General features: G+C 48.1%; 1 protein-coding gene across 1 annotated transcript; it reads left to right on the forward strand.

The window, feature by feature from the left end:
• On the forward strand, positions 1-10,251 carry LOC144134219 (BTB/POZ domain-containing protein 6-A-like). The gene is made up of 4 exons (XM_077667178.1): positions 1-120; positions 5,786-6,003; positions 8,644-8,935; positions 9,952-10,251. Exons 1-4 carry the CDS (start codon positions 112-114, stop codon positions 10,249-10,251), a joined length of 819 nt encoding a protein of 272 aa, XP_077523304.1. The 5' UTR covers positions 1-111.
• The last annotated feature ends 7,241 nt before the right edge of the window (positions 10,252-17,492 follow it).

Raw genomic sequence — 17,492 nt, forward strand, 5'->3', positions numbered from 1 at the left:
ATTGACTGGAGTTGGTAGCAGCTACCTGCTTACAAATATATTTTGAATGCCGCAGGCTAGCCCAACTTCGTTACCTGTTGCAGCAGGCGACGCGTCTCAACGCTGACAACAATGTTCGCCGTGAGTGTCCACTTTTTCGCATTTTTATTGGCAATGTTTGAATGATAGATTACTTATGATGAGTGAAGCTGCTCAAAAGTTACACATTGAACGGCGTCAGTGGTAGCGAAACGGCAGCGCTTTGTTAATTCGTTTTTTTTCCTTTATAAACAGTGATATTAAGTGTACTTGAGGTTGCTACAGTCGGACAGAAGTGAATAGCGAAGCTGCGAATGCCATTCAGCTAGTGGCGTCCACGCATTGTCGTGACATTGCAGTCAGTCACCTCACGCCTGCTCGTCATCTGCTATTTCGCGCTTAAGGTGCTAGGCGGTTGGAGGGCCTCCTTTGAGGGCCACTCGCCGTTGCTTTCGTTCGTTCTTCCGTGGTACCTGACCATAGTGAGAGCCAATAAGGTACTACCTCCAATAAACCCACTGACGCTTTCCACGACGTCGCATTCGAAAGCGCTGCGACTCTTGTCAAGAATGCCGACTATATACGTGTCGAAGATTGGCGAATACTGCACGAATCACTTCACAGGATTCTAGGGCGCAGACCGACCGGTGTATAGGGTTGCTTCCAGGCTATCTAACTAGGAGAACATTGGGGGCACGCCGAGGCTCTCGTTAGCAAGTTACCAGCTTTTGGGTTACAGCCTTAGTAAGTCACCACTTCATTGTGGTTGGCAGGCATGCGGCACGATAAGGCGCGCACGGAGTCGGTCACGAGTGATCTGAGATGGATGCTGGTCTGCTCTTTGAATCGGGGAAGGGGGAGGGCGTGGAGGCTAGCGCTGCATTTCCTAGTAAAGTTGAGGAGAGGTCTAATTTATTTCGTACTTCTATTTTTTTTTTAACTCTGAGTCCTGCTTCTTAGTCACTTTAAGCTGTTTCATTCCCGTGTTCTGAGCTATATTGCTCGTGTACAGAACACCTATAATAATAATAATAATAATAATAATAATAATAATAATAATAATAATAATAATAATAATAATAATAATAATAATGCACATGCTGGTTGGATGCCCACAGTAAAAGCTTCCTCTTGGACAGCTTAATTGACTCGTCCATGGACACCCAGCCGCTAACTTTGGCAGCAAAACAGTTGGTCACACGGCTTTCAATACATTGGTATTAAACCATATTACACACGATCACGACAGGTGCTTCCCATAAGAAAAAAAAAACACAGGAAGGTTACGACTGCGTAACTCTAGATTCAGCGATAGCTGTTGAGGTGCATGTTTAGTTTTGGGGATATTTTGAGGTAGAAAAGGTGCAGTGACCTCATATCGCACTGGCGTAGTGGTGGTCACCTGATGCACCCCTGCACTGGCGGGTGGCTGTTCCAGACAAAGCCACCCGTAGGGTCATGCGACCCGGATTGAACATGATAAAAGGCGAGTGCGTTAATGACCGGTGGATGCGTTAACGACATACATCCGGGGGTGGATGTCATTAGTGCACCCACCGTTTACGCCGATGGCGACGACGACGCCGAGGGCGGTTGCGCAAGCCAAGGGCGGGCGCCTAACAGCTATCGCTGTAAAATAAAATGACATGCATGAAGTAAACAAGAGGAATAATACTTTGCTTTAGGAAAGCATTGGAGAGCCCTTTTGGTGTGGGTTTTTGTTGCTCGCTTTGCGGCTCGCTTTTATGAGAAGCTTACGTTGATCGTTTATGCTTAAATGATCACGACTGGTTGGAGGCAATGGTGCACTCATCCTGCCTCCTCAAAGCACAGAGACTCAGTCCATTGGGCGCAGCTCTTTGGCTACCTTGAGCTGTCCTACTTTCCCATGTCACTTGGGTTTTCAGTGCGTGTCCTCGAAGGCAGGCCACATCGTCTGCGTTGAACTGGGCGTCTCCTTTCGAGGCTATTATAACCATCCTGGTAATTTTGTAGCGATAGCTACACTACACTACCTCTTGGACCCTTCAGCGTGCCACCACTTGAACTCAATGGCGGCGCATTTGGTCACGTGGGCTAATCACGTGGTGCGGAGCAGCTGCTGCTGCCGGCGGCGCGGTGCGCAAGAGCTTCAACAAACAGCTGTGCGCATCCTCATCATCAACCTGACTACACCCACTGAAGGGCAAATGCCTCTCCCATATCTTTCCAATTAACCCTGTCCTTTGCCAGCTGAATCCACCTTTTGCCTGCAAACTTCTTAATGTCATCCGCGCACCTAACCTTCTCCCGCCAGCTGCTACGTTTACTTTCTCTTGGAATCCACTCCGTTAACCTTAATGACCAGCGGTTATCTCGCCTTTGCATTACATGCCCTGCCAAAGCCCATTTCTACCTCTTGATTTCGACTAGGATGTCATTAACCCGCGTCTGTTCCCTCACCCACTCTGCCCGCTTACAGTCTCTTAACGTTACACGTGCACCTATCATTTTTCTTTACGTGGCTCGCTGCGTTGTCCATAACATAAGCTGAACGTTTTTCGTTAGCCTCCACGTTCCTGCCCCGTAGGTGAGTACCGGTAAGATACAGCTGTTGTACACTTTTCTCTTGAGGGAAATTGGTAAAATGCCATTCATGATCTGAGAGAACCTGCCATATGCGCTCGACCCCATTCTTATCCTTCTAGTTATTTCCCTCTCATGATCCGGATCACCTGTCACTACCTGCCCTAAGTAGACGTATTCTTGAACCACTTCCAGGCCCTCGCTGCCAATTGTGAACTGCTGTTTCGTTGCTAGACTGTTGAACATTACTTTGGTTTTCTGCATGTTAGTTTTTAGACCAATCGTTCTGCTCTGCCTGTCTTACTCATTGATCATGATTTGCAGTTCACCTCCTGAGTGACTCAGCAAGGCAATGTCATCAACGAATCGCAGATTATCTAGGAATTCTCCATTTACTCTTATTCCCAACTGTTCCCAATTCAGGCCTCGGAATACCTCCTGTAAAAAGGCGGTGAATAGCATTGGCGAGATCGTGTCTCCTATCCTGACGCCCTTCCTTATTGGAATTTTATTGCTGGCTTTATGGAGGACTAATGGTAGCTGTGCAGCTGCTGTGCGCATGCGCCGTGTCAAGTGGGACGAAGATGGAGAAGGAACGGCCAGCGAAACGGAGCGGCGACAGACTGACTGCAATTTTACTGAGCGAGTTCCACTCGGCCAGATGTAGATATGGCGTCACTCCAGGTTTAACCAGAGCTAAACCACAGCCATTTTTTTCTGTATAGGGCACCGCCTAGGCATTTCAGAGGACGCGGGGGCAGTTCGTATTTTGATGCGTGCTTGATTCTTCCAGCCATTTCGAGCTCATCTGGGTTTTTGTCAGCCTGAAATGACGCCGGAAACCTGGGGGTTGCGAGGTTGTTCTGGCAATGCGTTATCGGCAGAGAAGAGGCGAAATCTGTCTGGTGCACAGTCTGCTCACTTTTGAGCCTCACAAATGAACCACTGGAAGACTGAATACTTTCTTGCCGGTGGTTCGCGCTTCAGAGTAGGTCTCAACTGGAAATCCATCTTACAAAGTTAGGGCTCACTCTGCCAATTCCCATTCCTCTCTCCCTAGGTGCGAGTGCCAGGGGTTATGCGCTGAGTCCTACTTTTGAAAAAAATGCGATAATTGCGCCTAGTTGTCTATTCATCAATGTGAATCGTGCTAAACCTTTTTACGGACAGGAACGAGACGAAGACAACACAGAGCGCGAACTGACAGGTGATTTTGAATCCGTGGAGGATGCTTTCTTTTATTCAGGGGTGTACAAGCGCCACCCGTCATCATCATCATCAGCCCGACTATGCTCACTGCAAGACGAAAGCTTCTCCTATATCTCTCCAGTTAACTTTGTACCAGCTGCATCCACCCTTTGCCTGCAAACTTCTTAGTCTCATCCGCCTACCGAAGTTTCTGCCGTCCTCTGATACAATTCCCTTCCCTTTCTGCTACCCTTAAGGAGCAATGACTATATTGCCTTCGCATTACATGCCCTGGCCAAGCCCATTTCTTCCCCCTGATTTCGACTACGATGTCATTAAGTCGCGCTTGTTCCCTCACCCACTCTGTCCTCTTCATGTCTCTTAACGTTACATCTATCGTTTTTCGTTCCATAGCTCGCCGCACTGTCCTATGGAAAGAAAAATGATCAGTTTAAGAACTGAAACCAACAATCTTGGCAAGCAGATCTACACATCCGTAGAAATTCATCTAGATAACTATGCGGTTCCACTTCTCTGACAGCTACATCGGCACGTCGCTGCAGGGGCTCAGAAGTGCATTGGCAACATGTCGTTGTCGCTGTCAGAGACAGAAGTGGAACTGCTTCGGTTATATTCATGAGTTTCTACGGATGTGGAGATCTGAGTTCGACGATTGTTTTTTTACCTTTTCTTTTAGTGCGCCAGCACTTAAAGTGGGCATTTAGCGGTGGTGTGTTTTTCTTTCTGTCCGTTTGCATGAAGCCGGTTTTGTGGCAGGCTGCTCACCTGATCACGATCCGGTGGGCATATACTCGTATGTGTAGCAACCTGCCCACCGTGTCAGGTGGCAGCTCAATTAATCGCGAGAGGCTGCTTGGGAAGGGCAACCTGGGTCGCAGCCCGAATCAAGCTACCCAACTCCCAAAAATGGCAGCACCTGCCATAGAAGGGCAGTGGCGCATCGCTTAACCGCTGCACCACTGCTGCAGGAGCGGCATGAGCACTCCTAGGGATCCGTAGATGTAAAGGAGAGGATCACCAAAATTAATATAAACCCATTATCGCCATCCGAACAACTGCCATTCGTGAACACTGGATCTGAACACCGGAACCAAATTGAACACAGAATTGCTAGCGCACCTAATTCGCGTTTGGACTAACAACGCAGATCGACCATCTTTTTTTGTGTGTTCCACAGGCGGTACTTGTGTACCCCTCTATAAAATAAAACCTGCTCCACCAATTAAAAATCAATTGTTAGTTTGCGCTTTGTGTTATGTCTTCGTTTCGTCTCCAAATTTTCACTGCCTTTGTGTAATTAATCTCAGTTAATTGTGTGATCTTTACTATTTCATCATTTCGTGCATTTCATTCATGTTCTTTTACGCTTACTTCCCCTTTATCTTGCAATCACTTCTGTCATTCTATCCGGCATTCGTCACCAAGCCCTTGCCATCAGATATTGCAATAGCAGTTTGTATGCTTTTCATGGAGAAATGTCCTGCTTGCACCACAACTTAATCGCTGCTCTGGAACAGGCATTACATGTGCTGTGTTGAGATTTGACGATTACAGGGTTATCGCGGTGCGTTTCCTGCTTGAGTCACTTCCGATGACGATGTATGTCCGACTATGGTCCGTGGCAATATTCAGCTGTGCATGCCATCCTTGAGCAGAAGGATCACCTCGAGTGTTATGCTTTATGGCGGGACGATTTTTATAAGTTTTGGTGCATCTATTGACAAGCCGTTGTGGCCGTGCAAACGAACGTTTTATATTCATGGTTAATTTAGCAATAAAAATGCAGTACAGAAAGAACCTACAAAGTAAATTTTGCAAAAAGAAGTGCCACAGTATACAGGACTGCAATAGAACCTTTTATGATCTGAATTAAATGGGGTAGGGAATGAGCGCAAGATATAAATTAGCACGACAAAGAAAAAAAACGCGCTTGGAGGACATGCTAATTTTGTTTTGACTTTCATATGTTCCCGGCACATGTCTCGCTGGCCAGTTCAACTTCAAGAAATTCCTGCAAAGCGGCCAGTACGCCGACGTCGAGTTCGCAGTGACGCCAGAGAACTATCCCGTCTCCAGGACATTCAAGGGCCACAGGCAACTTCTGGCCTTGAGGAACGAAGTGTTCAGCGCAATGTTCTACGGGCCGCTCGCCGAAACAGGCGCCGTGGTGATCAAGGACCTCCACCCGGACGGCTTCTACGGCTTACTAAAGTGAGTTCACTGCAGTCGTCGGCTATCGTGTTTGACCTGCAAGACGGCGGGTCAATGACCAGCTCTGTAAGGGATTTCACTCCAAAATAAACCGTGCACCTGGCCCATGGAGCAAGACTATACAGGAGGTGAAGCTCCCGTCTGCGCGAGGGAGCGCAGGCGACCAGATAAAGTCACAGTTGTATGGCCGACGGGGGGGGGGGGGGGGGGGGGGGAGAGAGCATGCAGTGGCGGCGCCTTGCTCGTAGAAGCACCAGGAAAAAAAATGCAGCACCCGGGCAGGCTAAAGTCACTGTTCCAGCGACTTTAGGGCAGGCGGCTCCGGCGCGCTCTCCGGCGGCGCGCGCTCAAAGCAGACGACAAGCAGACGAAACGGGTGTTTGCTTCAGCGGGCACGCCGTGACGTTGTATTTCAGTAGTTTCTTTCCAGGCCGCCAGGCGCCGTCAGCAGGGTAGTAGCTTGTGACCTTTTCTGGTCGCCGCAGACGGCGGAGTTTCCACTCCTTATAGTCTTCCTCTGTGACCTGGCCAGAGGAAAGCTTGGAACCATTGATAACCTGGTTGGCACCCGGCGGTGTTACAGACCGGAGTTCCTCGAACCCCGCACCTGCTGCCGTAGGTCGGCACGCTCACTCATGAGTGCACTCATATCGCCTCACTCGTCTATCAGCGTGAGTGCTAGTGAGTGTGAGTGCCAGTGGACATGAGTGTAAGTGAGTGGTTGTGAGAGTGACTGGACATGAGCGTGAGTGTGAGTCAGTGGATGTGAGTGCAAGTGGAAGGTAGTCGTAGTGAGCCACCTCTCATGGTGCTGAGGTACAGGTATGCCTCCTGCATACGTTCTAGATGCTGAAACGACCAGCCCACCGCTGCGGTCAGATAGAGATATTGATGTCTTAGTATGGCAGACATGTCATTACGTATTTACTCGTAAAACGAACGCGCTCGTATATAGAACGCACCTCGTATTTTGGCTCCGAGAAAGCGGATTTTTCCCTTTCATGTAATGAACGCACGCCTTTCTTTTGGCATGTAATCTGTTGATAACGACTGTGCATGTTAGCATGATTGTATTGCGCGAATGTCCGGACCCCGTAGAATATCTGTTACGGGTCCAATTGGACTTATTTTTGGAAATGTGGCGGAGAGTTTGAAAGATGCTTCACTCCCGTCACCGGTTGGCCCGGTATTGCACTACCTCCGGGATCGGCCTTGTCTTTAGCGCGTCTTTACTATCCTGTCTTTCTATCCCATCTTTCAACTCTCCTACTATCTGCACGTGGTAGCGATTGTGGCTCGGCTTGAGCCAGTGAGCAGGCCTGTGCACTTTCTTTTTCTTTCTTCCTGACAACAACAGACAGACATGTTAGCAGGTGGCCTTTTTTGGAAGTCGAAGCAAGTAAACATTAGCATAGAGCCCGGTCCGTCGAAAGTTAAGCCTACTTTGCTTCACCACACGTGACGAACCGCCAATAAGAATTTTCCGCGAGAAATCAGAGAACCAATAGAAACCCACATGCAAAATGTTTTCTAGCTTTGATCTGCCATGTGAAGGGTTATAGCATTTTGGTACGGTTGGACTTCGCGCTGAATGCTGCGAGTTGTGCTATTGTGAACTCTACTTAATCTCTCTTCGGACAGCGTTATCGACCCCCTATCGTCGTGACCTTACGTGCGTGGTTAAGAAGAAATTACTGACAACGCTCTCGAGCAAGCAAACCGTGCTGAATAGTTTTCTTTAGAAGGCAAGTCGTACCGTTCGAAGTATTAATTCTATCAGCCTGCTTTTGATACCATATCTTTACTAGCTTCATTTTTTAATGAAAGATATGCTTTTAGCTCCCACTGTCGGCGCGCCGTGGGTGACATTGGCACCGAACGGAGCAGAACACGGAGCCGAACCTAAACGAACATTGGCGAAACTTTCCCGCCCCTGGTGCCTGCGCGTCCGCTGGTGCCGGAGGAGCGCAAGCGTCTACAACATCGTCTCCAATGTCCTGTGGTGGTAAAAGCTAGCGCGCGGCGCGAAGGCGCAGTCCTTGTGGCACTTGTATTTTAGGCACTTGGGGGTCGAGGCGACTGCGCCGCTTGAGCTGCCGCCATTACATAATGCGCGCGCCGGCGGCACGTAAGCAGCACAGGTCCTGTGGCGCCATACAACAACACGGACAGTAACCAGCTCAGGTCGGGCGGGTCGCATACATAAAAGCGCTATCGCTCGCGAACGAAAGCTTAGTTAGGAGAAAAAAAACGCCTACTAGGTGAGGGTCTCCCCTAGACGCGAGTACGGCTATGAGTGTCAGTGAGCCGTCCTAGCATACGCCACGCTTTTTCTGCAGTGCATTTCATGCTTGCTTATGCTCTCGACGACGACACGGGTCTGTGGCTTTTCTTATTATTTTTCTCCTGGTAGTGAACGCAGCCCCTAAATTTTAAATATTTCTGCAAATAAAAGTTTGCTCATAACGCGAGTAAATACGATATATTACACGGCTAAGGCGAGGTGCGGTCTTGTAGCCATAAAAGGAGTTTCTCCACACAATGGCACCGTGAAACTAACATTTTATGCTGAACCCTCGGCTGGTCACTTGCTTCTCGCTCAGCGTTTTTTGTTCACCAAGAGTGAAACTTGTTTTCCAGGTACCTGTACAAGGGAAAGCCCAACATCGGCAGTGTTGAGGAGGCTGCGTACACACGAACCGCTGCCTGTAAATACCTGGTGCCGGAGCTGGAGCTCGCCTGCACGCTGTACATCCGGGCCCACATGAAAGCCGAACATGTATGTCGCGTAATCGACTGCTGTATCCTGGGTGGCGGTGGAAAGATCGACGACGAGGTTGTCCTCCTCCTCGAGGAAGACCCTGAGGCGGTGCTCTCATCGGACGCATTCACGAACTGCCTCGATCAGACAGTGCACTATGTCCTCGACGTGGTGAGTGGCGCTTGATGGGGTCATTATGGGCAATTCTGCCAGCCGCGCTGACAAGGCATGAAACAGCCGTGTAGAGTAGAGCACTTGCTACTCGCTGCCTTAGGCCAGTGGCCAAGGCTCTCTGCCGGTGGGCACGAATTGATGGGATCAAATCCCGGACGCTAAATGCAAAAACATCCGCGAGTGCACTGCAAAGAACTACAGGTGGTAGAAATTAATCCGGAGCCCACCAAAATGGCGCCTTTCACAGCTCATGTCAGCTCGTGTCAAAACGGCACTGAGGATGATAAATTTAAGTTGGCCTTTATCAATTGATTATGTCAAGAAGATACTTTGAGTGAAAAGGAAGCTTTTATATATAGAGAACGCAAAAAAATACATGAACCTCCTCCATACCCCGTTCACCCTAGCTGAAAGCGTGATAATTTAACCACGAATATCGGAGGCTAAGCGACACCTCCACTTGCCAATAGGTTTCTCGTGGAGCCCGTTTTACCATAAAGATTACGAGCAGCCTGTGAGTCTTGGTGCTTGAGTACACTGGTGTGCGCGTGACCTTGGAGTTGAGCGTCTGGTTGACGTTGCTGTTTCAGTGGCGTTGTGCAGTGATACTTTAGGCGCAGTTTCCTGATCAGTTAGACTTGTCTCAAACTACGCAAGAGCTGTACGTACAGCCTTTTCCAGTAGTAACAAGGCTGCATGGTTTGCTTCTCATTCGAATAGTAGAGCCCTTACAGCTTGTCTAAAGATAAAAGAATTCTTTTATTATACAGAGATTTAGAGCTTGAGTTCTGAAATAATAGCTTCAATATACGACTCAGACGCAAACCGTCTAGCCCGTTTACTTTTGGCGCAGACTGTACGTCAGGATGCATGAAAACACGTTGCTTTCACTGAATGCTTTGCCACTCCTAGACCACGAGTCGGGGGAGGTCGGCGGCGACACTGTGAGAAGGCATTTACTTTGTATAAGTAGCAAGAAGGGCTTTTCGCTAAATTCTGAACCCGAACCGCAGGTGACGGAGGTGCCTGAGATGTGCGTCCTGCTGGCCGTGCACCGATGGGTCCATGACTATTGCCTGAGAAGCGCCACTAAGGACGACAAGTCCGCGGACTTCAAAACCGTCATGGCTCCATTTCTGCCAAAGTTGAGGTTTCTGTCCCTGACTGTACAGGAGTTCGTGACCTTCATCACTTCGAAAGGAGCTGCTAGCGTCATATCAAAGGAAGACGCTTTCGACATCATGTGCATGCTGGTGGGCAACGATTCCGTCGAGCTGCCGTCGTGGGTCTGCCGGGAGAAAATGCCTCGTTAAAAGTTCCTCAAGAACTAATTGCATCATTCGTTCGGATTCGGGGTTTTAAAGGCGTATTCGCGAAATATTGCGGCATTAACGAGAAACAGATTAGTGCCTTTTAATCTGATGTTTCAGTTGACGCGAGTCCTTATTCGGGGGCCCACGTGATCTCAGGTCGTTTCTGTGGTTTTAATATAAGGCAAAATATTGGACAGTGATAACCGCGATTACAATTTGGTGGAAGAGTTGTAAAATGACACTATCTTGAGGTGTGTAGCACAAGCATCGGTCTGCTACGCTGAGAAAACAATATAGACAGGATTTCTTGCGAGCTATTTCGTGAGTGCCTGTGTAGAATAGGGCACTACGGCGGGAAGAACCCCGTGTCCGTTCCTGTGGTTTGTTCTCATTTTCACATCCCCGATTTTCAACTGCCCAAGAGAGAGCGTGAGGAGTTGTGCATTTTTTTTTTTGCTTTTCAAATACATTGTTGCAGTGTCGGTCAGTCTGGCCTGTCACAGCGTTCTAAGAGTTCCATTTGTTAATAACTTATGTGGCTATCTTCGCCGATTTATGCCGGTAAAATGGCAGACAGATGACAGATGTCATGCTGTGCTGGTCGCAGGCAAGTGTGGAGGAGTGATGCTTCGAGGTCACCCATAGACTTCAGCTGTGTTGTTCAGCCCCCACAACACGGAACTGTCATTTTCGTCCAAGGTCATTAATTAACCTTGCTTGTGAGCTCAGTGCCGAGTTGTGCACAGCTTGTCGTGAAATGGCCGTCGTTTTCTCCGAGCCGTACAGCGAAGCTTCTGCGGCCATATGGAAAAAATTGGGACTCTTTACAGTTTAACCTTTAATATACAGAGGATGGCGCTATAGTCTTCGACACTACCTGTCGCGTGCTAAGCGATCTGCTTCGTAACTTACAAACACAATGACTGGCGCGTTTGTGATGCACATTTATTAGCTGGTGTTACCGCAGACCAGTGTGATCTATAGCTGCGTGGCAAAAAAAAAAAAAAACATGCCCCGAGTTTTACTGGTTCTTTTGTGTTTTCATGTCCTATCGGAGATTCCCGCCGTCAGAATTTCGTCAGCTATTTCTTGCATAAACTAGGGGTTAAGCGCATACTGAAAACTTCTAGTCTACCCTTCTATTTTTCGACGTTGAAGAGATCTTGTTCCCCGCATTGGCAATCTCAGGAAATTGCAGCTGACACCACCAGCGTGATTGCCATTTTTTTTCCTTTTTTCTTTCTTACCGTAGTCTTGCTGCCGTTCAGTAAAATGTTTGAAGCATGCCTTTTTGCAAAGTTTAACACTCGGACCGTGTTGCCCAAGTTTTTCGTGTATTTCGATATGTTCAATAAACAGCCACATGTTTATCCGTTTGTGGCAGGGACAGCTTTTCACGTGACGTGGTGCAAAATTTCTTCACAGCTTTGCCTTCCGTTATCGGTGGATGAAAGCTTGAGCATACCGTTTACCGCCAGCGTCACTGCTAGTGCGCATGCGCATCTATAGCCTTCGGCGCATGCTCCGCAATAAACGGTTACGGCAGGAGGTGTACGCTATGCTAAAACTCTCATTACCATCACTGGCTCAGTTTATTTCCTATCCCAATGACCTGCAATGTTCTGCGCAGCTGGTACCACCCAACACCAGCGAACAACCTATCTGAACGCCTAATTTTCGCCCTTCCCGGCGACATTTCCAACATAGTGCAATATGGAATCACATATTTGTATCATGTAAGTGCAGCGTGCACCCTCTTGCTGACGAAAAAAAAAAGGAAAGTTACCACTGCGTGACGCGAGATTCAGCGACAGCTGTTGGTTGGTAACAACTTTATTTAAAAGTCCTGCAGAGGTTTCGCCGACAAAGCCTTAGGTCTCCCACGTGGGGACGTCGAGGTGTTGCCTCGCCGTCGCCTCGCGGGCCTTCTGGACGGCCCAGAGTTGGTCACTGAGGCTGGGGACCAACTCTGGGCCGTCCAGCTGTTAAGGTATTTATTTTTCACTGTATGTTGAGCTAGAGAACATGACAGCAACTTATTTATTTATTCGATTACACACAGCGCTACTTGTGGCATTACTTCATATCTTTATTGTTTTAGGGCGCGCCGTTTAGTGTGTTAGCACTAGAGCTTCTACTCAGCCGCTTAGTCGTTGTCTGCGCGGTCCCTAGTGGGCAGGTCGTGGTGACTTCACAAGGATGACGTGACCTAGCAGACCCCTGCCCCTGGGCTGCTTCTTTGGGGATTGTAGTTCGTTAGCATCACAGCCCCCACTTTCCCCGATGTTTGTAAGGTCCCTCTGCGTTTCTAAAGAGCTAGGTGGCTAAGTGCCACCCCCATGGAGGCAGGTAGACCACCTAGGCGACGATACCTTTTGATGTCCTCACAACCTGCCCACAGGATTGTGAGCGACCTGCCCACTGTGGCAGGTGGCAGTTCATTTACTGATTAGTCGCGAGGTTGCTCGGGAAGAGCAAGCCGGGTGTCACAAGCCCCATCACAGGGCAGCGGCGCATCGCTTAATCGTTGCCCCACTGCGCCAGGGGTGGTATGAGGACTCCCAGCGATCTATGAGTGTAAGGTAGAGAATGAAAAAAAAAATACTAGTGCACCTAATTCGCTGTGGCCCAACCACACTAAATTATCCATTATTTTTTTGTTTGGTTCTACACATACTAGCTCTACTGTCCGGTTCACCGCTCTGGTCCCGCGGTGCCACCGATGACCGTTCTCGGACGGCGCCTTTCGCAGCAGCTGCTGCAGATGGACCCTCTGCTTGTGCCTCATGCTCTCTCCATTCCTTCCTTTTTCTACGGTAACCACCCTCCGGTTAAGGTATCCCGTGCTCTCGCCCTCCTTACACAGTAACCACCTTTCGGGCGGCTTCCGCCGTAACCACCCTCCAGTTGTGCCTTCTTACGCTCTGGCCATACCGTTCTCTTTCCACGGTGACCATACTCCCGATGGTTCTGGTGGTAACCGCCCATCGGATTCCTTGACCCACATCATAACGTCTTCATTCAGGGGTAACCAGCCACCGAGTGGTCCCACTGTAACGCATCCACCCGTTACGCCGACGGCTACGACATACTACCACTACGATGCGAAACCCGGGATTGGGCGCCGTGAGGAGTTACGGATAATGAGTAAGGCCCAGGAAAAAAATGCTCTCAAAAATGTGCACCTGCGGTCACTTGACCGGTTAGTCAGGGAGTTGGTGCTCTCGACCTATTCCCCACCTCGGATGCTTGTCTAGTCCCCGTATGGTGGCGTGAAGCACGGAGCCCGAACCTGGAGTTGGAGTGCACTGCTCTTCTTTTTGTGTGGTTCGGAGACCACTGCAGCGAGTGGTGATGTGCGGGTGTTTGTGCTGTGGCGCGATCCCCTGAGCCTTGCCAGTGCGAATGGGTGCGCGGCGGACGAGGGCTATAAAATAACTCTAAAGGGTCGCTTCAGCACCGAGCGCTGGCCGAAACGGTCTCGGTTGAGAACTAAAAACAGAAATCCAAGTGAGAAATTCTCGGAACTCTGGTAGGCGGAAAGACTCCACGAGGCCGAGGCACTGACCACATTATTTTCTAATTTCTTTTCCTAATTAGCGAATCCTGCATGCGTCCTGGGCATCGTGCAAGACGTCAGGTTGCTCGACAAGGTGAGATGTAGTGACCATAGGGTGCTTAAAATCTCGAATTAACCTAGACTTGAAGACGGAACGTAGAAAACTAGTGAGGAAGAAACCCATCAACGAATTAGTGGTAAGAGAGAAGGTTTAAATCAGGATCTCGTTGCAGAACGGTTATTACGATTTACCCGAGTACGAGAAGCTCACTACGTTCAAGTGATGAATGATAACCCCAGAAATATAATTACGCAATGGACAATCGAAGCACGGGGCACAATACTAGCAAGCTTCCTGTGCAGACTAAAGGTGCGATTTAGAAACGCCAAAGCATGAAAGGCTGCAACCTGAAAGGAAGAACTAGTGGAGCTGCCAAAGTTCATATATACGAGTAAGGTAGTCGACACAGCGCAGTACATTACGCCGAGATCGAGCATGCGCTAATGAAAGAAGGTAGCCTAAAAGAGGTGAAGAAGAAGTTGGGAATTGGCAAAAATTTGATGTATGCGCCAAGAGACAAGGGGTGGGGGGATTGTCTTTACCGATATAAGGTGGACAAGGATTTGTACACAAATCTACACAATAACAGAAATAATTAGGATGTAATAACAGAGGCGGCGGTGAAGAGGAATTGGACATTCCGCAGGAGACGAAAGAGAAAATGAAGCTTCATAAGCAACGGGAAACTAGCCGGTGAGGATCAGGTAGCTGCCGCTCTATTGAAGGACGGTTGGGAGATGGTGGTAGAACTGGCCACAATGTAACACAATGCCTTAAGACCTCGAACGGATGGGTATCGTGGAAACGCTAATATTAATCCTCAAGAAAGAGGACGTGAAGGACATTAAAAATTTACTGACTGATCACGTTACTCTTCGTTTCCTGCAAGGCATGTACTAAGGTAACCGCTATTACAATCAAAGAAACCTAAGGCTTCGAAAGCTACCCTTCGTAACAGGTATACTCGACAATATACCATGTTCGCACCATCAATCAGGTGTTGAAAAAGTTCTCACACTATAGATAGGAATACAACACAGTGCAACTTTTTTATACAAGGATGAAGAAAACACGGGAAACCATCGTCCTTGTCTAAAACTTGCGCTGTGTGGTATTCCTGTCTGTCATGAATTACCAACTATCTCGATCTCGCACGCAAACTATACCCAATGCCATATATGTTCCCAACAAGCATTTCACTGATTAGAAACATCAGCAGTCATGCAGATATTGCGGAACAAGGCCGTAGAAGAGGGCTATACAAAAGTAGAAGAAACTACCTATAGCGACTGCACAGCCACCATAGTCCTCCATGGGGAAAGTGATGACGTACCAATAAGCAAGAGTGCCAGGCAGGTAGACACGACCTCTCCACTACCATTCTCCACGTGTTTGCTGGAGGTATTCAGGGATGTGAATTGGGGAGAGTTGGGGATAAAATATACTGGAGAATAACGCTGCAATCTGCAATTCGCTGATAACATCGTATCGTATGTACAGGCGCGGACAAAAGTAAGCGGAGCACGCTATTCGCTTCCAATAATTTTTACGCGTCGACTAATTGAATTTGCCAACAATGGTGTGTGCGTACTGGTAGGGTACGCCAGTGCGCTTTCTCGTGGAACAACAACGTTCCTTCAGTCCCTCTAGGGAAAACGTGTTTGCATTTAAAACGAATTAGCGTGCTCTGCTTACTTATGTCCACGCCTGTAACTGAGGGAACGAAATGCAAAACATAATCTATGTCCTATATAGCACCCTGTAACTGAGGGAACGAAATGCAAAACATAATCTATGTCCTATATAGGCAAAGCAGAACGGCAGTTCCAAAAACTAACACCCAGATAATTAAAGTACCGTTCAACAATGTGGTAAGCGAACAGGCGTTTATGATAGGCAGCGAAGCGTTGGAAGTGGTAAGGGAACACACGTACTTATGGCAGGTATTAATCGCAGATCCGGGCCTCTAGACTGAAATAACCAGAAGAATAAGAATGGGGTGCAGTGAACTTGGCAGGTACTCTCAGTCATGAATGACAGCTTACAAATAAGTTTCCCTAGAAAGAATAATATACAACAGCTGCATGTTGCCGGTGTTCACCTAGGGGCAGAAACGTGGAGGTGAATGAAAAAGGTTCAACTTAAACTGAGGACAGCGCAATGAGCTGTGGAAAGGTATGTGGCAGGTGTGACGTTGAGAGACAGGAAGAGGCCAGAGTGGGTGAGGGAACAAACACGGGTTAATGACATCCTTCGAAATAAATAAGAATGGACATGGGCAGGGCATTTAATTCGGAGGCAAGATAACCGCTGGTCCTTAAGGGTAACGCATCAGATTCCAAGTGAAGGGAAAAGTAGCAGGTTGCGGCAGAATGTTAGGCTGGTGTATAAAATTAAGAAGTTTACGAGGGTACGGTGGACGCAACTGACATAGGGCAGCGTTAGTTTGGGGAGACATGGGAGAGGCCTTTGTCCTGTGCGGGCATTGTTAAACTACTGCTGATAATGATAATGATTATGCAGGGTGTTCCACCTGAGACTTTACGAAATTTTAAAAATAGGCATTTTAAATTAGAAGAGCGTGTTTTTTTCGGCATAGCATTGTCAGCGATGTAGTACATCAGATTGTAACTAAGACTTACTAACTAGCAGGCTGGTTAACTGAATTGAGCAGGTACATATTTAAGTATTACTGTTAACCTCTTTAATTATTGAGAGGTGTATAGCCCATCGTAATTAGTATCCATAATAGTTTCTATAATAGCGAAAACACGTTTACACTCGGCTCAGTGGCCCAACAAATTTTGCTGTTTCGACGAGTTACGTGCACTGGAGAGGTTGCTTTACCGGCAAGCTTCTCGAAAATGCGCGTATTTTGGCGCGATGTAGCCAAAATATGTTGAGCCACAGCACCAAAGGTAACCGTGCATGGTTTCGAAATTCTAAAAACTTTTATTGATATCACTTACGGTGGGCTTCACGCCTCTCAATAATTAATTAGCCTAACTGCAATACTTAAAAAGTTAACCATTCAATATTAGTTAACCAGCCTGCTAGTTAGAACGTCGTAGTTGTACTCTCTGATATACTACACCGCTGACAATGCGTTGCCGAAAAAGCGCTCTTCTAACTCAGAAAGCATATTTTTAAAATTTATGTAAACTCTTAGGTGAAACACCGTGCATACAGTGGGGAAAAATCCTACCTGGTGCTTCCAGAAATGGGGAAGCCAAGCTCTAAACCACGTCGAGACAAGGAAGAAAGACTCTGAGAGCGCGTTCCCGCCAGGTCAACGGTATCCCTCCGCCGGAGACATCCGAGATGCCCCAACGTTCTCGTAGAAGCCCTACCCGCAGAGCCACCCCTCGCAGGTACGAGTTGGGCCATGAAGTCCTTCACGAGACCCTCGCCCCAACGAATTCATCCAACGCGTCTGCTACCTGTGAGCCAGTCGCCTCACTCCGCCCGTTTTACTCGCAATAAACTGGTGTCATTGTCATTCTTCTTGTCTCTCTCTCTCCTGGCCTCAGCGCAGGATGTGTCTCAGTATTGGAGACACTTGAAGGTGATTGTTGCACAAAGCTCCCACTACATATGGTCATCTCAAGGCTATTTAAAGTT

The sequence above is a fragment of the Amblyomma americanum genome, chromosome 5 (assembly GCF_052857255.1).
Source record: "Amblyomma americanum isolate KBUSLIRL-KWMA chromosome 5, ASM5285725v1, whole genome shotgun sequence".
Classification (NCBI taxonomy): Eukaryota; Metazoa; Arthropoda; class Arachnida; order Ixodida; family Ixodidae; genus Amblyomma; species Amblyomma americanum.